The 25,727-nt window shown below is 46.4% G+C and overlaps 1 protein-coding gene across 2 annotated transcripts; it reads left to right on the top strand.

The window, feature by feature from the left end:
• The first annotated feature begins 227 nt into the window (after positions 1-227).
• Positions 228-25,626, top strand: PPT1 (palmitoyl-protein thioesterase 1). Of its 2 annotated transcripts, none has more exons than XM_027576886.1 (9): positions 228-250; positions 4,233-4,342; positions 4,563-4,690; positions 5,020-5,090; positions 7,029-7,131; positions 20,464-20,554; positions 21,391-21,489; positions 22,737-22,808; positions 24,074-25,626. In XM_027576886.1, the coding sequence occupies exons 2-9, from the start codon at positions 4,259-4,261 to the stop codon at positions 24,194-24,196; spliced, it is 771 nt and encodes a 256-aa protein (XP_027432687.1). In that variant the 5' UTR covers positions 228-250; positions 4,233-4,258; the 3' UTR covers positions 24,197-25,626. The 2 variants fall into 2 exon arrangements, with proteins under 2 accessions (XP_027432687.1, XP_027432679.1); XM_027576878.1 differs by lacking the exon at positions 228-250 and adding an exon at positions 396-531.
• Positions 25,627-25,727: the final 101 nt, after the last annotated feature.

Below are 25,727 nucleotides of genomic sequence, written 5' to 3'. Positions count from 1 at the left end.
TGGCTAGAAATGATCCCTCCCCTTACACTGCTGATAGGGAGCCGAATCCCTCCTTCCTTTCTTCCTTCCACAGAGCATTTTTCTCTCCCAGGTAGTACAGTGCTGTGGCTCAGTAACAACTTTGGACCCACCAACTTGCTATCTCTGTGAACTTTGCACCTTACCCAAATTCTCAGTGCCTCAGTGTCCAGACCTGTAAGACGGGGCGAAGTGTATACAGCGTTGTTATGAGGATTACATCCGTTCACAGGTATAAAGCACTTAGAATAATGTCTGATGTGCAGTGAGCGCTGAAGAAACCTGCACATTCGTTTTGATTGACGGTGGCGGGAGGTGTGGAGCGGGCGGCCCGCCCCAGCAAGCGCCGAGCCTAGGCCGGGGGAGCGCGGTCACATGATTGGGTCAAGATGGCGTCGCCCGGCTGCTTGTGGCTCTTGGCCGCCGCTCTCCTGCCGGGGTCCTGCGGTGCGCGGGCGCTGGGGCGTCTAGACCCGGCCGCGCCGCTGCCGCTGGTGATCTGGCATGGGATGGGTGAGTGAGGGAGAAGAGAGTCAGAAGGGTTTGGCGACTCCTTCCCTTCCTTAGCCTGGGCTCGCGTCTGCAAAGTGCGAGCGTGTAGAGCGAGGACCGAGGTCGCACAGCGCTCGGCTGGCCCAACGTCTTAGGAGTTGGGGGGCTACTCTTGCGTTGGAAAGGGAGAAGGGGAAGGGACTGTCTTTTGGTGAGTGCTCACAGAGAGCCGTGCATTGCGTTAGGGTATTTCGGGCGGTGGCGTCAGGGTGCAGCGTCTGGCACTTGGTCGGCAGTCCTGGCTGTGGCTGCATGACCAGGGCATCCAACCTTTTATTCATTGACACATTGAATAGAGATTTGTTAGGCACCTGTAGTTCATTTTTGCATTTAACACGTAGTTATTGAGCACCTGCTAGATGCTGAAGATAGTGAACAGACCAAATTCTTTGTGCTCTTTCAGAACTTTCCAGGGGGAGAGACAGACTATAAAGAAATAAATAAGTAAAACATATAATAGGTTTTAAGTAAAATGGTGATAAGTTCAATGGAAAAAAAAATAAAGCAGGGAGGGGGATAGAAATGGGAGGTGGGGCTTGCAATTTTATAAGCAAGTCAGGAAAGTATTCACTGAGAAAGTGACATCTGTGCAAAGACCTGAAGTGGATGAGGGAAGATGCCATGTGGATAGGTGGTAGAAGGAACAGTAAATGCAAAGGCCCTGAGGCAGAAGTATGTCTGGTATGTTGAAGGAACAACATTCAGGTCAGTGGGGATAGAACTGAGTGAGCAAGAAGAAAATGGGGGTTTAGGTTGGGGGGTGCCAATGTTGGGCCAACTAAGGGAGTTGGCTAAAATTCGAGATGGGTAGTCCTTGGGGGGTTTTGAGCACATGAGTGACATGATATGACTTACTTTTTATTTTATTTTTTTTTAAAGACTGTATTTATTTATTCATGAGAGACAGAGCGAGAGAGAGAGGCAGAGGGAGAAGCAGGCTCCCAAGGAGCAGGGAGCCCGATGCAGGACTCGATCCCAGGACCCTGAGATCATGACCTGAACTAAAGGCAGACGTTTAACCATCTGAGCCACCCAGGCGCCCATGACTTACATTTTAAAAGGACCACTCTGATTGCTATATATTGTATCTCAGGGTCGTGAGTTCAAGTCCCATGTTGGGCTCCACACTGGGCGGGAGCCTACTTAAAAAAATCCAAAAAGAAGAGATTGTAGGGAGGTTTCAGGCATTTGCAGGGAGACAAGTTAGGAAGCTATTGCAACCATTTCAACAAGAGATGGTGGTGGCATGAAACAATATAGTAATGGGAGATGCTGAGAAGTGGTCAAAGTTTGGATATCTTCTGAAGGCAGAGCCAATGGGATCTGTTAACAGATTAGATTCAGGATGAGAGAGAAAAAAGTCAAGGACAATTCCATGGGTTTGGGGCTGGGCAAGTAAAAGGAAGAAGTTGTCATTCTACCAAAATGGGGAAGCCTGTAGGGCCAGCAAATTTGGGGTGGGTAGAAGATCAAGAATCTACTTTGGGACTTACTAGATGGGAGATGCACATTAGACATCCAGGAGATGTTGTAGAGGCATTTGGAGTTCAGAAGGTAGGACAGAGATGTGAGTTGGAGATTTAAGTTGGGAGTTTTCAGCATATGGCTGGCATTTAAAGCCATGAAACTGGGCAGGATCATAGGCATGAGTGTCCACAGGAGGGAAGAGGTCTCAAGATTGAGCCCTGAGGGAGGCACTGCCAACATTTGGAGGTTGAGGAGATGAGGTGGAAGGGAGCTGAGGAGACAGTGATGGTGGAGGAACGTCAGGAGAGTGCAATGTCCAGGGAGTCCAATACAAATGTTTCAAGAGGAAGGGAGCAATCAGCTGTATGGAACTTCATGGGCAGGGCAACTGAGAATGGGTTATTGGATTTAGCAATTTGGAGATCACTAATGACCTTCACCAAGGCGGTTGGGGAACATGATGAGGATGACAGCCTTATTGGATTGAGTTAAAACTGTTCAGAGGAATTAGAGTCAGCAAATATAGACAGATTTTTCAGCACTGTGTGCTGGGCTCTGGGGCTATCGCAGTAGAGTTAAAAGAAATTATTATGAGAGAAAAAGAAGGTGCTCTAAGCCTTAGCTTTTCCCTTAAAAATGAATTCTTAAGCTTCTTCTCAGGTTAGAAATGTGATGAGTTAGCTCAAAATGGGAAATGACCTCAGCCTGTTTCTCTGATTGAGTGGCTGGTCACTTCACTTCCAGTTTTTAGTTTTGGTTCCTAGAAACAGGAAATAGGACTGGGAGTAGAGGGAGGCAGGGAGGCCCCCACAGTGCAAAATTTAAGAAGGCACTCACTCTCTAGTTTGTAGAAGTTTAGGGTCAGCACTTGCACGAACCTGTGAGTGAGTACCTCCTCAAATTTGGTGTCCTACGTGCTTCACTTGCCTTTCCCTGTCCTAGCTAGCCTTCAAGTCTGACTCCTGAGTGCTTTTGAGTTGATTAACCCCAAATGTTCCAGATGATAAGGGAGCGTAATATGTACCTCTGCTTATTTTTCGGTTGTGAATTCGGTGTCCTAGTTACATTGTACGGGCTTTTGAAGTTTGTTATTACTTGATAAACATGAGCCAAGCAAAAAATGTTCTTTCTTTTTAATTGGGGTGAAACAAATATAACCCATGATTAACCATATTAAAATACACAATTCAGTGGCATTTAGTGGATTCACAAGGTTGTACAACCACTGCTTCTCTCTAATTTCAAAGCTTTTTCATTGCCCCAGAAAACACCGGTACCCCTTAAGTAATCACACTATTCCCCGCTCCCAACACCCCCTGGAAATGTCCCAATCTGCTTTCTTTCTCTATAGATAATTTGCCTATTCTGGATAAATATGTATATATATAGGTAATCATACATTATGTGACCTTTTGTGTTTAGCTTATTTCACGTACAATAATGTTTTTTAGGTTCATCCACATTGTAGCATGTCAGTACTTCATTCTTTTTTATGGCTGAATAATATTCCACTGTGTGTGTATACCACAGTTGGTTTACCCACTCATCCAATGATGGACATTTGGGTCATTTCCACCCTTTAACTATTACAAATAATGCTGCTATGAACATTGATGTACACGTTTCTGTGTGGGCATGTTTTAATTTCTGTTGGGTAGAAATCTAGAAGTGAAATTGCTGGATCATGTGGTAATTGTTAAGTTTAACTTTTTGAGGAACCACCAAACTTTTCACAGTGGCTGCATCATATTACACTCCCACCAGCAATGTACAAGGTTCCTATTTCTCCACATCCTTGCTAACACTTGCTACTTTCCATCTTTTAATTAATTTTTTTTATTAAAGCCGTTCTAGTAAGTATGAAGTGGTATCTCATTATAGTTTTGATATGCATTTCCTTAATGGCCAGTGATGTTGAGCATGTTTTCATGTGCTTGTTGGCCATCTGTATATCTTCTTTGGAGATAGGTCTGTTCAAGTCCTTTTTCCATTTTTTAATTAGATTAACTTCTTGTTGAGTTGTAAGGGTTCTTTGTATATCCTGAGTATTAAACCCTTATCAGGTATATGTTTTGCAAATATTTTCTCCTATTCCGTATGTTTCACATTAATAATGCCCTTTTGAAGTATAGAACTTAAAAAAAAATGTGTAATGTTTTGGCTCACGAGTATCTACCATTGTCTTTGTTGTTTAGGAGACAGCTGTTGTAATCCCTTAAGCATGGGTGCTATTAAAAAAATGGTTGAGAAGAAAATACCAGGAATTTATGTCTTATCCTTAGAGATTGGGAAGACCCTGATGGAGGTAAGGCCCTTCACAGCTCTTCCTTTGAAGGTTTGCTGACTGATTTCATAGAATGTACTATTAAAATGCTTTGCCTTGCATTTTTAGCAGCGGGTCATACAATGATACTTTAACTCTTGAGTGGCTTATGTGAGGATTCCAACCTGAATAAGTTTGGCCTTTTAGGGAAGATGCCATTGGTGGTTTTCATCCCGACCTTTCTCTGTGGCTTCTCTTTTAGGATGTGGAGAACAGCTTCTTCTTGAATGTCAATTCCCAAGTAACAACAGTGTGTCAGATTCTTGCTAAGGATCCTAAATTGCAGCAAGGCTACAATGCTATGGGATTCTCCCAGGGAGGCCAATTTCTGTAAGTCCCTTTCTGTTCGATCATTCCATTTACATGGAATTGATTTTTTTCTTATATTCGGGTAGATCCACTCTTAATTCTTTTGAGCATTTTGTCTATTCTTGGAAGGAAAGCTATTCTAAAATATCTCCATGTAAAAAGCTTTATGGAACTTAATTTATTTTCTATGATTAAGAATAAAGATTTGCGTTTGGCCATATCGGGGGAAATCTGGATACTCTGTGGCTTTGGGGATTCACAGAGGATGAAGTAGCTTAATCTGCGAAGTTGGTTGTTGATGATACATTTTTATCTGACAGCTGGAGCTGATAATCCCTTTTTTTCCCCAGGAGGGCAGTGGCTCAGAGATGCCCATCACCTCCCATGATCAATCTGATCTCGGTTGGGGGACAACATCAAGGTAACTTTGGCCTGTTTGCCCCCTTTTTTCTCCGTTCTAATCCATGTGACCACTTGATTTTAAAACATTCCAGCAGCTCTATTTGTACAAGAAGGCAGCCATCCTTGGAAAATCCCATCTTTCTGGCTTATAATAAACTAGCCAGAATTGAAGGAATAGGAAGAGACTTCAGATTCTAGAAGCCAAGATCACAGGTGAACCAGTGGACTGCCTGCGGCTTCTCTCCTGTTTAATTGGCATGATTTCCTGCAGGTGCGGTGGTTGTGGCTACATGGCAGGTGCTGGTTGAGGAGTCAGGAAGGGCCAACAGGCTTTCCTTTCTTTTTTTAAAGATTTGATTTATTTGAGAGAGAGAGCGCATGCACGGGCGTGTGCAGCAGGAGCGGGGGGCAGGGGCAGAGGGAGAGGGAGAAGCAGACTCCCTGCTGAGCAGTGCTCCCCACCCATGTGGGGCCCCAGGTCCTGGGGGACCCTGGGATCATGACCTGATCTGAAGGCAGATGCTTAACTGACTGAGCCACCCAGGTGCCTTGCATTTCCTGTTTTCTGACATTGGTGATGTCTTATTGAATTTAGACTCAGGCAAACAGTAGCATCTAAGCTTTTTTTGTCTGTAAAGTTAACAGTAGAAATTAAATCCTTTGAAAAACAACAGGTTTTCTGTTGAGGCAGAATTACATACTTCGGGGAAGGGTGCATCTTTGGGATAGAACTTTTTTTTTCCTAAAGATTTTATTTATTCATGAGAGAGAGAGAGAGAGAGAGAGAGAAGCAGAGGGAGAAGCAGGCTCCCAAGGAGCAGGGAGTCCGATGTGGGACTCGATCCCAGGACCCTGGGATCATGACCTGAGCCGAAGGCAGACGCTTAACCATCTGAGCCACCCAGGCGCCCTGGGATAGAACTTTTATCTCTGTTCTCATGGATATAGCTATCAGGTGGCATAGTGTAGGAGCAGAAGGATTCTCCTTATAATCAGGAAATTGGATTCACCCCATTAATTGTTGCTGATGGGCAAGTAATTTGGTACCTTAAATCCCTTTCGCAGATGAGGGAAGCTGAAAGAAGGCCTTTCCCATTTTGTGGGAATTTTTCAGAGGATGAAGTAAGATAACAAGTAGAAAGATACTTTTTGTTTGTTTGTTTAAGATATTATTTATTTATTTGAGAGAAAGAGAGCACAAGTGGGTGGAGGGGCAGAGGCAGAGGAAGAAACAGACTCCCTGCTGATCAGGGAGCCTGACACAGGGCTCAATCCCAGGACCTTGGAATCATGACCTGAGCCGAAGGCAGACGCTTAACTGACTGAGCCACTCAGGTGCCCCCAAAAATACTTTTTATTTTTTATTTTTTTAAAGATTATTTATTTATTTATTTAACAGAGACAGACCCAGCCAGAGAGGGAATACAAGCAGGGGGTGTGGGAGAGGGAGAAGCAGGCTTCCCGTGGAGCAGCGAGCCTGACGCAGGGCTCCATCCTAGGACCCTGGAATCATGACCTGAGCCGAAGGCAGATGCCCAACGACTGAGCCACCCAGGCACCCCCAAAAAATACTTTTTAAAAACACAAGTAATATTCAAATGCAAATTGGTAAAAACAACTTTATCATTCACTCAGTCAACAAATATTTATTGAAAATCTATAAATAAAACAGACAGGCTCCCTGTCTTCAGGAAACTTCCCTTCTAGTGGGGGGGGGGCTAAGAAATAGACAATGAAGCAAGTAAATAAATACAGGTAATGGGAACTATGATCAAGAAAAAGGAGCACCAGGGGGAAGCTGGCTATGGTATGAATTCTCAATATGTTATTTTCTTGAGAAATAAATGAATGAGATCAGAGGCTAGCTCTGGTTTGTTGTGTTCCTCACCGTGCCTTGCACATAGTAGGTATTCAGTACACCGCTATTGAAGGAACGGATCTTTGTCTTCTGCTGTAGGTGTTTATGGACTCCCTCGGTGCCCAGGGGAGAGCTCTCACATCTGTGACCTGATCAGGAAAACACTGAATGCTGGGGCTTACAACAAAGCTATTCAAGAACGGTACGTATGGTTAGCTGAAAAGGATGTAGAACTGTCACTGCATGAAAATATCATGCTGACTTTCATGCCAGCAGATTTCAGGAGTAGTGGCCAGTGATATGCACATGAGAGGCTTTTCATAAATTTCTCTGTGCTGTCTACTCAGTTATATTATAAGCCTAAAACTGCTCTAATATTAATTTTAAAAAAGGAAGGGAGGCTTTTTTTTTAAAGATTTTATTTATTCCAGAGAGAAAGAGTGTGCAAGAGAGAGCATGAGCAGGGGAGGGACAGAGGGAGGGGGAGAACCAGACTGCTGAGCAGGGAGCCTGACGTGGGGCTGGGATAATGACCTGAGCCAAAGGTAGACACTTAACCTCCTGAGCCACCCAGGTGCCCCTGGGGAGGGGTTTTATTTTGAGGGTATTTTTTTTTAATATAGAAAGAATATAATTACAACACAATAAATTTCCATTTTTAAAAAACAAAAGAGCCTTTAGAAAGTACCAAGCCCAGGGACGCCTGGGTGGCTCAGTTGGTTAAGTGTCTGCCTTTGGCTCCGGTTGTGATCCCAGGGTCCTGGGACCGAGTCCCACATCGGGCTCCCTGCTCAGCAGGGAGCCTGCTACTCCCCCTGCCTGGCTGTTCCCCCTGTTCATGCTCTCCCTCCCTCTCTGTCTCTGACAAATAAATAATAAATAAATAAACCTTAAAGAAAAAAAGAAAGTACCAAGCCCAATATCCAACATTTATAAAGAATTTACCAAACTCAACACCCAAAGAACAAATAATCCAGTCAAGAAATGGGCAGAAGACATGAACAGACATTTCTGCAAAGACATCCAAATGGCCAACAGACACATGAAAAAGTGCTCAACATCACTTGTCATCAGGGAAATCCAAATCAAAACCACAGTGAGATACCACCTCACACCGGTCAGAATGGCTAAAATTAACAAGTCGGGAAACAACAGATGTTGGCGAGGATGTGGAGAAAGGGGAACCCTCCTACACCGTTGGTGGGAATGCTAGCTGATGTAGCCACTCTGGAAAACAGTATGGAGGTTCCTCAAAAAGTTGAAAATAGAGCTACCCTACGATCCAGCAATTGCACTACTGGGTATTTACCCCAAAGATACAAATGTAGTGATCCAAAGGGGCACATGCACCCCAATTTTATAGCAGCAATGTCCACAATAGCCAAACTATGGAAAGAGCCCAGATGTCCATCAACAGATGAATGGCTAAAGATGTGGTATGTTTGTGGTATGTACACACACACACACACACACACACACACACACACACACACACACACACACAGGAATATTATGCAGCCATCAAAAAAGAAATCTTGCCATTTGCAATGACATGGATGGAACTAAAGGGTATTATGCTAAGTGAAATAAGTCAATCAGAGAAAGACAATTACATGATCTCACTGATCTGTGGAATTTAAGAAGGCAGGATCATAGGGGAAGAGAGTAAAAAATGAAATGACAAAAACAGAGAGGGAGACAAACCATAAGAGACTCTTAATCTTAAACGGACTGAGGGTTGCTGGAGGGTAGGGGGCCGGGGGATGGGGTAAGTGGGTGGTGGACATTGGGGGGGTATGTGTTGTAATGAGCACTGTGTATTATATAAGACTGATGAATCATAGACCTGTACCCCTGAAACAAATAATACATTATATGTTAATTTTTTTTTCTTTTTGACAGATTCTTTGGGTTGTCAGCAGCAAAGGGTTAGCCTTCTATGTCAGTGTCCCCACTGCTCAGATATGTTTGGGTGTTTTAAAACTATACAGAATCACAGGGCTCTTGGGTGACTCAGTTAAAACATGCGACTTTTGATTTTGACTTGGGTCATGATCTCAGCGTCATGAGATTGAGCCCTGCATTGGGCTCTGCACAGGGCATGGATCCTGCTTAAGATTCTCTCTCTCTCTCTCCCTCTGCCCCTCCCCACCTCCACTAAAAACACACACACACACACACACACAACAGTATCCCTTTTGGAGCCTGTTCTTTTCAGTTGTTTCCAATCTTAAATTATACATCAGAACCTCTGGGACGTTGATTTAAAATGGATCCTAGGGCTCCATCCCTGGGATCAGGGATTTAATTTGGATTCAGTAGGTCTGGAGTATTCTAGATGGTAGCTGAGATTTGGGATCAACTAGTATGGCTATAGCAGCTATCCTACAGGTTTTCCAAGTGTATCATTCTTGTCTAATAACAGTTCTTCAATATAGCACTTCCTTTAAGCCGTTTTCTAAGGTCCAGCCCTGCCCCTGATTTGCATGTGTAAACAACCTGCAACTTGCTCTTCCTTTCTCACCCACTGGCCGCACGCCGAACCACAGAGCTGTGTTAGGTCAGTAGTGCCACCTGATGGTCAGTGAAGGAAACTAAGATACTTTTTTTTTTTTTTAAGATTTTATTTATTTATTTGAGATTGAGAGAGAGCACAGAGTGAGTGAGAGAAGCCGACTCCCCACTGAGCAGGGAAGCCAATGCAGGACTCGATCCCAGGACCCTGAGATCATGACCTGAGCCGAAGGCAGACACTGACTGAGCCACCCAGGTGCCCTCATTGTTTTTTATTCTTTACTCATTATTCTTCTAACTCTTGCCCAGATGCCTCAGAAAAATTCATCCTTTTCTTTGTGTTTCTTTTGTGAACCAAACACAATGCCTGGCAATCAGAATTATTAGTGACTAGAAATGAGCAGTCATGGGGAGGAGACAGTAACACTAAGTACTGATTAAAAGGGGTAGATTGATGTGTTTGTCTTCACTTCCTCCTTAAACTGTAATAATAACCCGGTAGCCAAAGAATAAAAAGTGATAAACCCACAAGGGCCAAGAGAACAGGAAAGGAGAGGCGAGTCAATAAAAGACATCAACATGTCTTTGAAAGACAGAAAGCAGATGAATGAGTGGTAACTGTTTCAGCAGAGCCAAAAAAGCTGAAACCTTTAGTTTCTGAAGGATGCACTGACAGTAAGGGAGCAGATTCACTTTTTATAGCTCCAGAGAGGGTCAGGAATTAGATGCATAAGATCCTTTGGAAGGTAGAGATCAGTGCATGGAGCTAAAAATGGGACTTTTTGTCGAAAAAAAATTATTTCTATATAAGGAATGATCAAACTGCCAGTTCCCCTAAGTGCACATCCAAGTTACTGCTTCTCCCCCACTATGACAAGAGAAGCAAAATTTATTCTCTGGAGCAATTTAAGTAGAGAAGTACAAGAGTGAGGTAATAAGCACAGGATGGTGGTGAGACACCACACTGAAAACCCATACCCTCCCCCTCGCCTTTCCTCCCACTCAGCTCCCAGAATGATAGCCACTAGGCTTATTATCTGCTAGGCTGGTGTTTGGCAGACCTATCTCTGGAAAACCTGACTGGCCCCAGAGAAAAGATCTACAGGCTGAGGTTTTGGAGTAAATCAGGATTGTTCTTGACTTCCGTGAGGTGAAGCCACCAGGAGGTAAGCTCTGTTGTTGCACGAGGAGCCTCCAATTAGCTTTGTAGTGCCTCATTTCAGTATGAACCATGAGCTGGGGAACCCCAGCCAGACATCTGAGAAAAGCTTCTAACATGAAAGATAGACTGAAACCAACAAAAAGTAAAAAGCAACTTGGAAGGAAAATACGACAATTCAAGGAGCCAAAGAAAACTTTAAAAAAGAAAAAAAAAAAGCCTAGAATTATTATCTTCAGAGATGAGCAGTTACATCTGTGGCACCGGAAAAGAATGTGAATAAAACCAACAATCGGAGAGTAAGAGCTCCTGGCAATTAAAAATAAGAAAGCCAAAATAAATGTGAAAGTGATATGGGAATATAAACTTGAGGAAATCTCCTAGAAATGAGAACAAAAACCTCAAAGAGGTTTAAAAAAAAAAAAAAGTAGAGAACTGAAAAAATTAAAGGAGCCATTTAGGAAGTCCAGGATCTGCCTGTTAGGAGTTCCGAAAAGAGCCCAGAGGAAAAAGGGTGGTTGGGAATTATCAAAGAAATGACATACAAGAAAATGTCTCAGAACGACAGGACATGAGTTTCCAGCTGGAAAGGGCTCACTAAGTGGTCAGGGCAAGGAATGAACAAAGCCTCACATGGAGGTGTCCCCTTGTGCCCTCTCAGAGCACCAGGAGAAAGAGTGGGCCCCAGGGAGGCCGCCCAGAGTCTGTTCCAATGACCGCGCACTCCCCTCAGTAGCACCGCCTGCTAGAAGTTTTCGGAGGGAAAGTGATTTCCATCCTAGAGTTCAGTGCCGAACCTTTAAGGAGCAACCGCTTGTGAAGGGAAAATAAAGGCTTCTTCAGACATGCCAAAAAAAAAAAAAAAAAAAGACCCTCTTTCTGGGCAGGTGTTGGCGAGACTCCGTTCCACACCGCGTGCTGCGTGACCTGGTGTGTCTTTGAGTCTCCTCCTCATCCCCAGCATGAGGTTCGCTGTAGTATTTTCCCGCACGGAGATTCAGTGCAGGGCCCTCAGCTCATAGTAAGTAGGCAGATGGGCCCATTACTGCTAGTGATGCCATGTTTAAAATACTTATTCAACTTGAGCTACCTGTTTCCTATATTTATAAGCATTGCTGTGGTTTTGTTTTCTCTTTTCGGTTGCAGTTATAAAGTATTTCATTCATAATTTCATCAAATGTTGCACTGCAGTTCGCCAGGCCCTGTGGTAGGTCTGGCAGGTACAGCGGAGAATAAGACAGTTAGGGTCCCTGCTTCCATGAAAGAACATTCCAGTGGGGAAAGGGGAGCTGCAAGCAAACAGAGGCACTGGGTCACCTCTAATTGTGCTGAAGCTGTGGTGGAAGTAAACGGGGTGCAGTGGTGGAGAGGAGTGTGGAGCAGGTACCGACTCTGGACAGAAAGGCCTTCGGAGAAGAGGTATTTAAGCTGGGGTCTGGAGGATGAGAAGAATGGAAGGAGCTAAGGAAAGAGCCATCAGGCCGCAGGAGCAGCAGGCATGAAGGCCCGATCCTAGGACGCATTTGGCTTGTTCTAGGCCCCGGTGACAAGTTGAGTGATAGACGGGAGTTGGCAGGGGTGATACCTCAAGGACGGGAAGGTCACATCGGCCATTTGGGTTTCCTGCTAAACATCAAGAGAAACTGTTGGGAGGTTTTAAGCAAGGGAATAATATGGCCTGATTCATGTTTTTAGATGGTCTCCACTGCTTTGTGGAGAGTGGATTGGAAAGCGGAGAGAGCAAAAGCAGGGGGCTGTCACAGTGTCTCGGTCAGAGGTGACGGTGGTGTGGATCCTGGGGTGAGATGGAGAGAAGTGGAATGACCTGAGATAAGTTTCATAATGTTGTAGCTGAATGAGACTGGCAAGCCAGGATACAGCTCAGCATTTATAACATGGTTTCCCTGGGAAATGCTTTCCGAGTTCTCGGTGGCTCAATTACAGATTGATACTTTTCTAATTTTATGGAGTTGGTTTTTCTTTTTAAAAGTTCTTTGTATTTATATGTATATCTCCTTTTTTTTAAAATAGATTTTATTTATTTTTTGACAGACACGGCGAGAGAGGGAACACAAGCAGGCGGAGTGGGAAAGGGAGAAGCAGGCTTCCCGCAGAGCAGGGAGCCCGATGTGGGGCTCGATCCCAGGACCCTGGGATCATGACCTGAGCTGAACGCAGACTCTTAACGACTGAGCCACCCAGGCGCCCCTGTATATCTCATTTTAGCAGATGGCCAGTATGAGTTTTAAAGAGGCGGGTATGGGGCGCCTGGGTGGCTCAGTCGGTTAAGTGTGTGCCTTCGGCTCAGGCCATGATCCCAGGGTCCTGGGATGGAGCCCCACGTTGGGCTCTCTGCTCTGCGGGGAGCCTGCTTCTCCCTCTCCCTCTGCTGCTCCCCTGCTTGTGCGCTCCTTCTCGCAAATAAATAAAATCTTAAAAAAATAAAAATAAAAAGGCAAGTAGCCCCGGTAGAGGCGCAAAGGGGGTGGGGAGGGTGGGAAGAGACGGAAGGAGAGCATGTTCTTCTGGCAGTATGGTCCTAGGCTGCCCTCTGTATCAGGGAGGATTCTGGTTGTAGGAAAATAACCACATCCAACCAAAGTAAATTTTTAAAGAAGTTCATAGTCTTTTGGTACCCAGGGTTTCAGAGGGACTAGAATCAAGAAATGGGAGCCACCAAGAGCTGGGTCTGTCTCCCACTGGCATTGCTGCTGCCTCTGCATGCTCACCAGCCTCTTTGGCCCCCCACCGGTGAAAGGTGGCCTTGCCCAGCTTCTCGGTTGGTTGGTTGGTTGGTTGCTTTTTAAGATTTATGTATTTATTTTGGAGAGAGCGAGAGTGCCTGCAGAGCAGGGGAAGGGTAGAGGGAGAGAGAGCATCTCAAGCGGCCTCCCTTCTGAGCACAGAGCCCACCTTGGGGCTCAATCCCATGACCCCCGAGATCATGACCTGGGCTGGAACCAAGAGACCGTCACTCCACCGACGGAGCCACCCAGGCGCCCCCAGCTTCCAAGTTTTTCATTGTGTCTGCTTAGGATATTATCTCAGGAGGGGCTGGAATCTCTCGGTCCCAGTCCAGCGTCTTGGGGAAGGGACCATGTCCCAGCTCAGGTCAGATCTCCATCACTGGCTTCGACCAACAAGTGAGACCACACCGTACCAACCGTACCCGCCCCTGTAACCAGAAGGTGGGCCCGGGGAAGGGTGCAGTTCCCAGACGAGGGACAGTTGATTTTGATTTAGGCAGAGACCCCCAGAAGGTGTCTTCTGCACTGTTCAGATCATTTAACCTTAGCAAAGTGAATTGGATTAGTCCCCTGGGAAGCCAGTGAGGAGGGACTAAGGAGGGACTTCTCCAGCACCTGCTCCTGGCTCAGTGGGGGCAGCAGTGAGGAATGGTGAGCGTGACAGCCCTCTCTCACCTCGTGAATGTAGAAATCCACCCTCTAGTTCTCCTTTGAGATACTGGTAGCCCTTGGGTTTCTTCTTGCTCCGGTTTCCTCGCTGTCCCACTCACTGCTCCCCTCCCTGCCACAGTGAGTACAGCAGTGCCGGCCTGGCCTTGGCCTCTCCTCTTCCCTGTGCCCGCCCTGCTCTCCCAGGTGGCCCTGTCCTTGGTCCGTGGCCCTCAGCCCTGCGTGCCCAGGGCTTGCCGGGGCCTGTGCCCCCAATGGCTCTCACGGTGTGCTTATCCCCAGCTGTCCCGCTTTCCCCACACCTTCGTCCTCAGCTCGCCGCTCCCCATTCTGGAAATACTGAGGCATCCACTTCGGCACTTTTCAAGTGTTCAGAAAAGTAGAGTAATGTCATCTAAGACCTAAAATTAATATTTTGTCATATTTGCCTCAGATATTTTAAGAACTGAAACATTTCAGATAATACTGAATTCTTACACATCTCTGCCGGGTTCCATTCCCTGCCCGCCCTCCATAGTGACAACCACTGTCGAGGAATGAGAGTAATAGATCCTTTCTGTCCATTAAAAAAAATTGTGTATTTATATACATATATATTCTCCATCAATATATAGCCTTATTTTGTCTATATAAAATGTTATGTTATGGATGTCTTGTGTACTTCATTCTGCAAATGAGTTTTTCACTCAGTATTATGTTCAATAACGTGGTTACATATATACATCTAGTTCATTCCTCTTTTTTTTTTTTTAAGATTTTACTTATTTATTTAATTGAAAGAGACAGTGAGAGAGGGAACACAAGCAGGGGGAGTGGGAGAGGGAGAAGCAGGCTTCCCGCCGAGCAGGGAGCCCAAAGCGGGGCTCAATCCCAGGACCCTGGGACCATGACCTGAGCCAAAGGCAGTCGTTCAACCAGCTGAACCACCCAGGCACCCTTAGTTCATTCCTCTTAACTGCTACCTGGCATTCTGTATTCTCTGACTACGCCACCGTGTATTGATTTCCATATAGCAAACATTTCGGCATTTCTAGTTTCTCTAGCAAACAACCTTGAGGGAACATCCTTGTGTTGAAAAGCCCAGCCTGTGTTGCTGCATGTCTCCTTTACTTTTACGCCACTGCTGTACTCACACAGGACACTTCACTTCTGGTCACCAAATATGTGGAGGTTTCCCCCACACCAAGGAGTTCTCTGTGACACCAGCTGGTGTCCTACAATTTAACTCAGTTCTGACACTGACTACCTGGAGATAGCGTCAGATCCCACAGATTAAGAGCTCAGTCCCACGAGCCTGCGCCCTGCCACACACACACACGCCCATCACCAGTAGTAGGTCCCCAGGTTACCCACAACTTCTGTCCGATGTGGCTACAAGGTGGAGGTTCCCATGACCCTCTCCTCAGGCATGATTCATTTGCTAGAGTGGCTCACAGAACTCAAGGAAACATGTTTACCAGTTTATTAAGGGGTATGATAAAGGACACAGATGAGGGGCGCCTGGGTGGCTCAGTTGGTTGTCTGCCTTTGGCTCGGGTCATGATCCCAGGATCCTGGGATGGAGCCCTGCAGCGAGCTCCCTACCCAGCGGGGAGTCTCCTCCTCCTCTCCCCTCTGTTCCTCCCCCCCACTTGTGCTCTCTCAAATAAATAAAATCTTTAAAAAAAAAAAGGACACAGATGAACAAGATACATTGGCAAGGCCTGGGAGGGTCCTGAGCACGGGAGCTGGGGTGCACACCCTTCTGGTGTGGGTGTGTCTGCCAACCTGGAAGCTCTCTGAACCCCTACTATTAGAATTTTATGGAGGTTTCTTCACGTAAGCACGATCAGTTACTAACTCCATTTCCAGCCCGCTCCCCTCTCTGGAAAATGGGGAGCAGGGCAGAAAATTCCAAGCTTCAGATGGAGGCTTGGTCTTTCTGGTGACCAGCCCCATCCAGGAACCATCCAGGAGCCCACCCAGAGCCACCTCACTAGAACAAAAGATGCTCCTAGTGCTTTTATCACTTAGGAAATTACAAGGGTTTCAGGAGCTCTGTGCCAGGAACCGGGGTTGGAGACCAGTATACGTATTTTCTATTACCTAGCAATCCCTGAACAAGAATTTATGTACTAGTGGAATTCACGTGTGGACTCTCAGTTATTTATTGGGTAATTTGGGGAATGCTTCTTAACCTCTCTGCCTTAGTTTCATCATCTGTAAAATAGGGCAGAAGTTCTACCTCATGGGTTGTAGAGGTTACATGAGTTAGTTAGATGTAGATAGAGTGCTTAGAACAGTACTTCAGAGACACTCCGTGCGTGTTAGCTACTGTGATTACAATGATGAGCATGTGCATTTTAGACTTGACTTGATATTGCCAAGGTGGTTGTAGCAATTTCTGTTCCCACCAACAGAGTGTGAGCGTTGCCGTTTTCTCCAGTCTTACTGACTTTTGATCCTGTGTCTGTTACGCGTCTGCCAGGCAGAGGTGTGTGGGATGGTTTTGCTTTCCAGTCTGCGCGTCCTGTTAGACAGCTCGATCATCTGTTCGTGTTTGTTGGCTACTCGGGTCTCTCTTTTCTGTGAATTGCCTATTCATTGCCTATTCTAGTCTTTGCCTGTTTTTCTGTTGGGCGCTCTTTTTCTTACTGATGTATAAGTATCATGTACACACACGTGCATCTATATTAGGATTATCAAGCCTTTCTTTGTTAGGTATATTACACTTAACTTCTCCCAGCCTGTGGCTTATCTTTTAATTTTATTTGTGGTGTTTTCATTTGGTACAGCAGATTTTTTTTTTTAGGCAGTTTTATTGAGATCTAATTCATATCCCATACAGTTCTGTCCTTTAGGGTGTATAATTCATTGGTTTGGGGCATATTATTGATTTTTTTAAGTTATGGTAAAACATATATATAATATATATAAAACAGAATCTGCCATTTCAGTCATTTTTAAGTGTACAGCTCAGGGGAATTAGGTACATTCACAGTGTCCAAACCAGCATCAGGTGTAGCAGCTTCTAATTTGGATTCAGGCCACTTCATCAGTCCTTAGGACTGAAGCACAAAGCTATTCTCCGATCTCATATTTTCTTCTGATTTTTTTTTCAGGTTTTGTTTTGATTCTCATGTTTTTCATCTACCTGGGGTTTTCGATGCCCAATCTGTTTCTGGGCTGCTATTCTGTTCCATTCATTTATTTGTCTGTCTCTACCCCATGCGCAGTCTGCTTTGGTTACTATAGCAACATTTACACGGCTCTTCTTCAAGTCTTGGCTGGTCTTGGACTTTTATTGTTTCATCTGGAGTTTAAAATGAGTTCGTCAAATAAAATAAAATAAAATAAGTTTGTCAGATTCTACCAGAAATCATCTTGTGATTTGGGTTAGAATGCCTTAGGTTTGGCCATCACCTCAGCACATCTGCTTCTGCATTTCCTTTCCTCTCCATCAGGCTCTTGTTCCTCTCGTGCTAGGACGTGGAACAGCATCTCCCCGTGCAGACTGTACCGGCGGCGGCGGCTGGATTTAGAGCGAGGGGCAGGAGGAACAGAATAGGATGGTGACCGGTCCGACAGCACTACCTTTTGTGGAATTTGTGCCAGGAGTGGACACCTTAGTGAGCTTTACAGTTGATACTTAATTTTCACGACAACCCTGGGAGAATCCGGCTCCGAGAGGCGAGTGCCCGCGATTCCAGGCCAGGGCTGTGTGCTGTGGAGCTGGTGCTGTGGGCATGCCATGGTCAGCAGAGGTGGTGGTATGTATAGTGGTTAAGAGCAGGGCTTTTGGGCCCAGATTGCCTGCCAGGCCATTTGGGCTCTGTTCTCTCCCAGCAGTGTGACCGTGGGCAAGCCACTTCATCACTCTGGGTATGGTTGCCTCAGTCATAAACAGGGGGCTAAAAATAGTGCCTTCCCAATGGAATTCTTGTCAGGATTAAATAGGTTAATGTATGTAAAGTGCTTAGAATAGGCCCAGTAAGTGCTGTACACAGATTTCTATTATTCTCTCGAAGCCACAGTGGCCAGAACAGGCCTCAGGGGTAAAGGGTACGGTTTCTGGGTTGCTGACTGCCCCTTGAATGGGCTGCTTTGGGAAGAGTGTGGACTTGGGCAGATTTAGGCTCCTGTCTTACCTTGTCTATGACTGTGTAGTTTTTCTTTTTTAAAGATTTTATTTATTTATTTCGAGTGTGTATGCACAAGCAAGCAGGGGGAGGGGCAGAGGGAGAGAGAGAAAATCCCAAGTAGACTGCCCACTGAGCGTGGAGCTCAATGCAGGGCTCGATCCCACAACCCTGAGGTTACGACCTGAGCCGAAACCGGGAGTTGGATGCTTAACCAGTTGAGCACTGATGACACAACCCGTGTAGTTTTTGTTTTTGTTTTTTTAAAGACTGTATTTATTTATTTGACTGAGAGAGAGAGAGAGAGCACACAAGCAAGGGGAGCAGCAGAGGGAGGGAGAGAGAAGCAGGCTTCCCGCTGAGCAAGGAGCCCGACATGGGGCTCGATCCCAGGACACCGGGATCACAACCTGAGCTGGAGGCAGACACTTAACGACTGAGCCACCCAGGCGCCCGTCGACTGTGTAGTTTTGAGAGCGTTACTTAAACCTCTGAAACTGGCCCTTCCCTGGTGACAAGGAGAGAATAGTACAGACGCATGTTTCTTCTCTGTCTGCTTCCCCAGCACTTCCCGCTTGAGCTCATCCTCAGGCCCTTCCCCTTCGCCGTCCCGGGTGCCCCGGGCTTCTCACAAAACAAAATGCCCTTCGTTTCTTCCTGTTGCCCCTTCTTAGCTCTGTTTCCTTTTCACACAGCAAGGTGACCCACGACTACTGCTTTCGTTGGTTCTTTCATTTTCAGCCGTTGGGCTCCCTGCTGTAATTCTGGGTCACCAGAACCTCGTCTGGCAAGGTCCAAAGACCTTTGTATTTAGTCACTGAACATTTTTTGAAGAAACTTGGATTGGCCACCTGTGTGAACGTGTGTGCGCCCGGCGCTCAGCACTTGGCGAGCATTGGACACTGTTGACCACCCACTCCTGCAGCTTCTTCCCCTGTTCTCCTAACCATACGGCCTTCCCTTCTGCTCGCTCCCTCAGTACCAGCCGACTTCTTTCAGAGCTTGTCTGGCGTCCCCAAATCGCTCCCTTCCACTCGGCAGAGCCTTCCTGCTGAGCATCTGCGGCGCCGGAGCGTCGCTGCTGAAGGAGCTTGTAGTCCTTGGGGGGAGAACCAGGGAGCCAGCTCGCACCCGGTGAGCGACAGCAGGGCTGGAACAAAGGGACAAGCCCAGTGCCAATGGCAGTATTCTCTAAACGGTCGGAGTTCGTCACCTTTTGACACAATCAGTGAAACTAAATACTGAAATCTTTCACATCCACTTATAAACAGATGACAGACCGTCCCTGTGACTGCTGACAGGCTGGCTGCGGCCTCTTTTGACCTCAGTCGCACCCGCCCTGGGCGTGAGGAGCGCCGACATGTCTGCCGTAGCTGGTTCCACTGGGCTTTTGTACCATCCTGCCCTGTTGGGTGGAGCTTTCTGGACCACCGCCTCTGGGCACCTCTTCCACTCAGGCTGGGGAGCTCCTGTTGTCCAAATGTTTCTTCTTCCCCTGCCAGCGTGGGATACAGGGTTCCACCCGTGTTCCGACTCCTCCTTTCCCCAGAGGTCCGTGCTCAGCTTTCTCTTAGTGGAAATGCTGCTGTGTGGATGCAGGAGCCCCGTGGAAGCACCTGCTGGGAGGACTCGGGAAGGGCTCAGTGTGGATGGGGAAGGGCCCCGAGGGAAGGCAGGGGAGGGGAGGGAGAGCAGAGAGACTGGAGAGAAAGGAGAAGCATGTGAACACCTCTCTGAAATAGTAGTGTAAATGCCAAAGCCCCACCTTTTGTCCGTAGAAATTGCATGACATACCAGAATCCTGAAAACTAGTGTCATCACTCAACAATAGGAGAAATGCTTTGCGATCGAAGGGGTAGACCTCCATCCCAGCCTGAGGGTGGCCAGATGGATGGAGAGAGGGATGGCTGGATGCAGAGGCGGTGATAGCTGAGTCTTGCAGGATGAATAGGAAGCCGCGGCGGGGGGGGGGGAGGAGGTGGGATTGTGGGCGGGGACAGCATGTGCCACCGTGACCCGGAGGCGGAAGTGTGATAAGGCTCAGGGCCAATGGGGGAACTGAGACTGATGAGTCCTTTTCCCAAATCTGTGGGACTCTGTGCTGTGCTGCATAGCACTATTAAACCTCCGGCGTGTCGTTAGGGAACTTTTTCGTAAGTGGAAGTTTTGTCTGCCCTATTTAAGGGCAAGGCCTGGGGCTTGGTGGCCCTGAAGTTTTGTCCTTTGAAGTCTCCTAATGCAGTCTGCTGTGCACAGGGGCATGCCCCCGGCGTGCTGACTGACACGCAGCTCGGTCACCTTCATTCATTCATTCCTCCTCCCTGCAGCCTGGTGCAAGCCGAATACTGGCACGACCCCATCAAGGAGGACATGTACCGCAACCACAGCATCTTCTTGGCAGATATTAATCAGGAGAGGGTAAGCACCCATCCCAGGCTGCTCTAGCCGTGCATTCATGTTGCTTTCGGGGCGTCACAAACCGATCAGCTCTGACTGTTTACCCAGAATATCCTGGACAGACCCTGGGAAACAGAAGTTCTGTTTTGGGGAGGCAGTGCTTATGAGTTTCAATTCCTTTTAGGAAGGCTGAAATTCATTTGGCTTTCTTCCCGTAGGTCTTTTCCTTTACTTGTGTTGAAGAAGCAGGGTAAGCTCAGTAGGTTGCTGGCTGGCTGAAGTGGCATGTCATAGCTGCTGTCTTACTGAGGGAAGCCTTCCTAGTGGGTCCCTTGGGGGGTGGGGGTCAGATTTTCTCAGAAGTGAGATTTACTTAGAAGAGAGACTGCAGAGGGGACCGAGTATGTCCCAGGCACGAACTTGGCTTGTGAGATTCTGGTAAACTCAGTGGCTCAATTTATATTGGGCTTATCTGGAGGTTTTTGTTTTTGTTTTTTAAAATGAAATTTGAGGGGTGCTGGGGAAAGAAACAGAAGAGTATATAGCAGAACCACTCAGAACGTGTGGTTTTGCATTTTGCCTTGGCTCTCTCTGGGTACTTGCTTTTTAACCTACGTGACGGATGCCTGTGGAATGCGGTGACGGACTGTGGTTGGTGGGGGCATTGCCAGTCAGATGGGATGGTAAGAAAAGGCTGTAGAAGGTAAATTCTGGGCCGGAAGCTGGAAGAGCAGCTCATTATCATCGGAGGAAATACGGTGGCCCAGAGTTGGGGAGGCCAGAGCACTGGAAGGCTTTAACATCCCTGCTGGAACCTGACGATATTGTCTCTGAAATACTACTGGCCTTTCCTCCAGGGTGTCAATGAGTCCTACAAGAAGAACCTGATGGCCTTGAAGAAGTTTGTGATGGTGAAATTTCTCAATGATTCCATTGTGGACCCTGTGGACTCTGAGGTGAGATGCTGTGTCGGCAGGCCACACCACACCAGGAGACCGCAGGAGTAAATGGCATTAAAATACAGCTGCCTGCTCGGGAGAAACCTTCAGTCCCTTCCACCACCTTTTGTGTAGAGCAGGGCTTCTTTACTCGAGGTCTACAAATGGGACACTGGGGGCCACCCCCCCACACCCGAAATTGTTTGCAAGATTACGTAGTGGCATTCTCTGAGGAAAGATCTATAACTTTTATCACATTTTCCAAGAGACCTGTGTGACCCAGACCATCAGCCCAAAGTCTATAAATCCCTGAGGTTGGCATTCAAGGTCTGCCTTGACCTATCTTTCCAACCTAATCTTCCCTCATTACCTACTTCATATACTCTAGGATCAAGTCTTGAAATGCCCCGGACTTGGCATGTGTTTTTACTCTTACGTGCCTTTGTTCATGCCTTTCAGTCTCTAGAGTGCCCTTCCCTGGGCTTCTCCACCTGACAAGCTCCAGGTCGTCTGTCAAGGCCAAGCTCAAGTGTCACTTCTTCCATCCAGGATGCCATCCCTATTCCAAGCTGACTTTGCTCCCTCTTTTGCAGAATCATCACATTATGTCAGACCACCAGGGACTAGCAAACGGCAGCCTGCTGACCAGATCCAGCCCACCGTCTGCTTTTGCAGGGCCCATGAACCATTTTTTAATGGGTAGAAAAAATCAAAAAGTATATCTGATGACAAAAGTTATATAAATTGAAATTTCAGGGTCCATAAGTGAAATTTCATTGGAATAGAGCCATATTCATTTTTACTTTTTCTTAAAGCCATATTCATTTTTTATATAGTTTATGGTTGCTTTTGTTTAGAATGGCAGCATTGGGTAGTTGCACTCATGTGGCCTTTAAAGCCTAAGATATTTTGTATCTGGTCTTTACAGTAAAGTTTGCTGATCCCTGTGCTGTTTGTTGTTTCTGTGTTTGGAGCTGTAGAAAACAGGGACCACAATATATATTTATCTCCAAATGTCAGACTTAGCACAAAGATTTTCACAGCGTAGGTGCTCCATAATTGTAGGAAAAAGGAATTCTGTGCAATTGGAAAGCTCTTGGGAAAGATTAACTCATCCCTCAGGATCTACCGTTAAAAAGAGATGACTCAAGACGTACTCTATTTTTACTCTTTGCTACAGCTTTGTGATACCGTTTGTTGGTAGTCTTAGCTACTAGCCAGTACGTGCTGTGTGTCTGATCTTTGTTCTCCCTCCTCTCCTGCAGTGGTTCGGATTTTATAGAAGTGGCCAAGCCAAGGAAACCATCCCCTTGCAGGAGAGCACTCTGTACACCCAGGTAACCGGAGAGGAGAGAGGTCCTGTCTTTTTCAGCTCCTGGTTCCCGAAGCTGCTAGGTTCTTTGGTGATACAGCTTGTCCTGTACACCCCAGAGCAAGTAGGTACTCAGAGGCCCCTGACTTGGTCTGATACGGGTGAGGCCTGTCAGGGTGCTGATCGTGACGCCAGCATATCAGGCGCTGATTTACAGAAATGTACATCCTGAAGGATGAAGGACCTGTACCTCATGGTTTTCAAGTACGTACAAAGGTCACCTCATCTCCAGTTTCTGCCTTCTGATAAAAAGGTTTAGAACTGGCTTCCTTTGCTGACGTGCAGACTGCACATCCAAGAAGCCCCCGTGCATTGTGAAAACACAGGAGAGGTGTTAACTTTAAAGCTCGAACAGATGTGAAGTCCTGTTTTTAAACTAGAGCACTGATGAGGGGAGGTCCTCCTGCAGGAGCCTGGAGGAAGCGCTTGTAGGCCCTGTTTCTCAAGCAGAGGTTACACCATTTCACTACCTCTAGTTCTGGGGCCTTCCACACTCTACGGAATGTATATTGGAGCTGGACCCTCCCAAAAGGCACAAGTGCTATGTGCACCACTTGCCTTCTACTAAAATTCTTCTGAGTAGTTTCGCAGGCCGGTTGTCTCCTCTCTTGGCTTTTCTCCTGCGTTTGGTGGCCCAGCTTGGGTGAGATCAAAGAAAAGGGAAGCTAGGGTCTGTTGAGTTTTGGAAATTACAACTAAGAACTTCCCTCTTGTGGAAGTCAGACTGCTGGTAGCTACAGCAGAAGCAGCACTCCGGCTCCGTCAGCTGCTCATCCTCTCAGCCATATTTGTTCTGTGGCACTGGGGGTAATGCCATTCTCAACTGCGGGATATGAAAAGTGTCTGGGGTGTGTTATCGAAGGGTTAGATATGTTTTAAGCTAACATGTTTCTGTCTTTGGCTCAGTCTCACCTGACTGACCTTTTGAGGCAGTTTTGTCCGTGGCTTGCCCACCCACACAGGTGGTCCTCCAGAAGCTTTAGGAGGTTTTTCAGAAAGCCGAATATAGAACTCTGTAGATGACAGTCTCAGTTACGTATATGTTTTGAATGCTCAGGAAGAAAACTGGGAGGTATCCTTTTTGGCATTTTCAACAATACACCTCTAAATTTTACTACTACTCAGGGAAAATACTACACTTTGAGCATGTATTTCAAACATTCTGTTTCTTTACTTTTTAACTGTAAAACTTTTCATAAAGCCTCTTAATTATGGTCTCTCTCTCTGCAGGACCGCCTGGGGCTAAAGGAAATGGACAGTGCAGGACAGCTAGTGTTCCTGGCTGTGGAGGGGGACCATCTGCAACTGTCTCAAGAGTGGTTTTATGCCCATATCATACCCTTCCTGGAGTGAAACCCTTGTAGACTGCACCAGAGCCCAGGGAGCCCCTGGCGCTTCTCAGTCAGTAGGAGACCATTCCCTTCATGCCTAAGCCTGAGCTCACATCCAGCTTGCAATCAATCCTTCCCTCTAGTTATCACCTAACATGCCCTGCACAGAGAGATCTAAGATTCAAATCTTATCCTTTGCCTCATCCTATCAGCATATGGTGTTGAATGCAAGTTTAATCAGTTAATAACCGTGCATGGAGATTATTTTACAACCCCTCAATGTGGTCAGGCTATCTTAGGACAGTCTGCTGCAGATCAGTGTCAGAACTGTGCCCAGAAGAGGCTGAAGCTAAAGCAATTAGAGTCTAAGGGCAGACACCTTCTTCAGGAAAGCGTAGCCACATTTCAAGCCAAGAAGCAGCCAGCATCCAGGCTTGAGGTGACCGTAAATGCTTTCTAAGTTTTGCTGGTGGAGATTCAATCAGTGCTTGTGAAAGTATTGTTTAGATAGTATTTCTGCATAATTCCTTGAGGCTACCCTCTTTTCTCAGTATGTTGTCTCCTGTGGTCTTAGCATTGACCTGTTCTGCTGGGCCACCATCTTGTCTCAGTAGCACTCTTTTGTCTCTTCAGGTAGCGATGAATCAGTTGCTCTGTCACAAAAGGGGGGAAGTAGCACCCAATTGGATTATTTAAGGTGGCAGGGGGTGGGGGATGGAGTACATCTTGCTTAACTTAGGGGAGTGAAGAAAAACGTACAAGCGGACAGAACACTGTGTGTCAACTATACTTCAACTGAACAATGTACAAGCAGAAGTGAGTGAGGACGCGGCTGGTCCCTTCCACTCCATCCTTGACTAACTTGTCCCTTTCTCAGTGTGGCCAGTGGTCTGCATTCGAGAGTCACTCTGCTGCTGCTGTTAGCAGACAGTGGGAGGAAGAATGGGAAGAGATCAGGCTTTCTAACTCCCATCTCAAAAAACCATATTTACAGTACACTCTAAACTATTTCTGATGTATTTGATGAAAAAAAGGATTATTTGCTCAGAAAGCTTGGGGAATATTGCACACCCCTTTTCTCCTGTTGGAAATCAACTCACGTCAGAATACTAAGGACTGAGAATTCCTGTTACAATAAAAAAACTAACCTTTAGCTACTGTTTTCCCATACTATGTGAGCATGGACATCTTAGCCCCCCACCCCCTCCCCCCTGAGAAAACCTATCAGCACTTTCTGGAAGACGGTTGTGCAGAAGGCCAGTGACAGACGACAGCTGTGCAGAGGGAAGCACCTTGTCAGTGCTGCTAAGTTTACCCTTTATGATTTTTCTCGCCCCTCTCTCAAGCCTTCTTTCTCAACTAGAAGATGAGGATTAAGGGTTAACAAGTGGGGGGAATGTGAAAAAAATTTTATGATATTGTCTAAAATAAAGAATAGTTTCTTATCCTTGGTGTCCTTCTCCTTCTCAGTATTCTTACACACCTCAGCGCACCTGGCTGGCTCAGTTGGTAGAGCGTTCGACTCTTGATCTCGGGGTTCTGAGTTGTGAGCC

The sequence above is a fragment of the Zalophus californianus genome, chromosome 4 (assembly GCF_009762305.2).
Source record: "Zalophus californianus isolate mZalCal1 chromosome 4, mZalCal1.pri.v2, whole genome shotgun sequence".
In the NCBI taxonomy this organism is placed as follows: Eukaryota; Metazoa; Chordata; class Mammalia; order Carnivora; family Otariidae; genus Zalophus; species Zalophus californianus.
Note: the sequence above shows the minus strand (reverse complement) of the source record. Positions and strands in the feature narration are given on the sequence as shown.

What these genes read in the sequence shown, in the direction of transcription:
- PPT1 (XM_027576878.1), top strand. Translation starts at nt 408, where the DNA reads ATGGCGTCGCCCGGCTGCTTGTGGCTCTTGGCCGCCGCTCTCCTGCCG. An exon ending in TGGACCCTGTGGACTCTGAG is followed by an intron (nt 21,490 to 22,736) that starts GTGAGATGCTGT and finishes CCTCTCCTGCAG; the next exon opens with TGGTTCGGATTTTATAGAAG. An exon ending in AGAGCACTCTGTACACCCAG is followed by an intron (nt 22,809 to 24,073) that starts GTAACCGGAGAG and finishes CTCTCTCTGCAG; the next exon opens with GACCGCCTGGGGCTAAAGGA.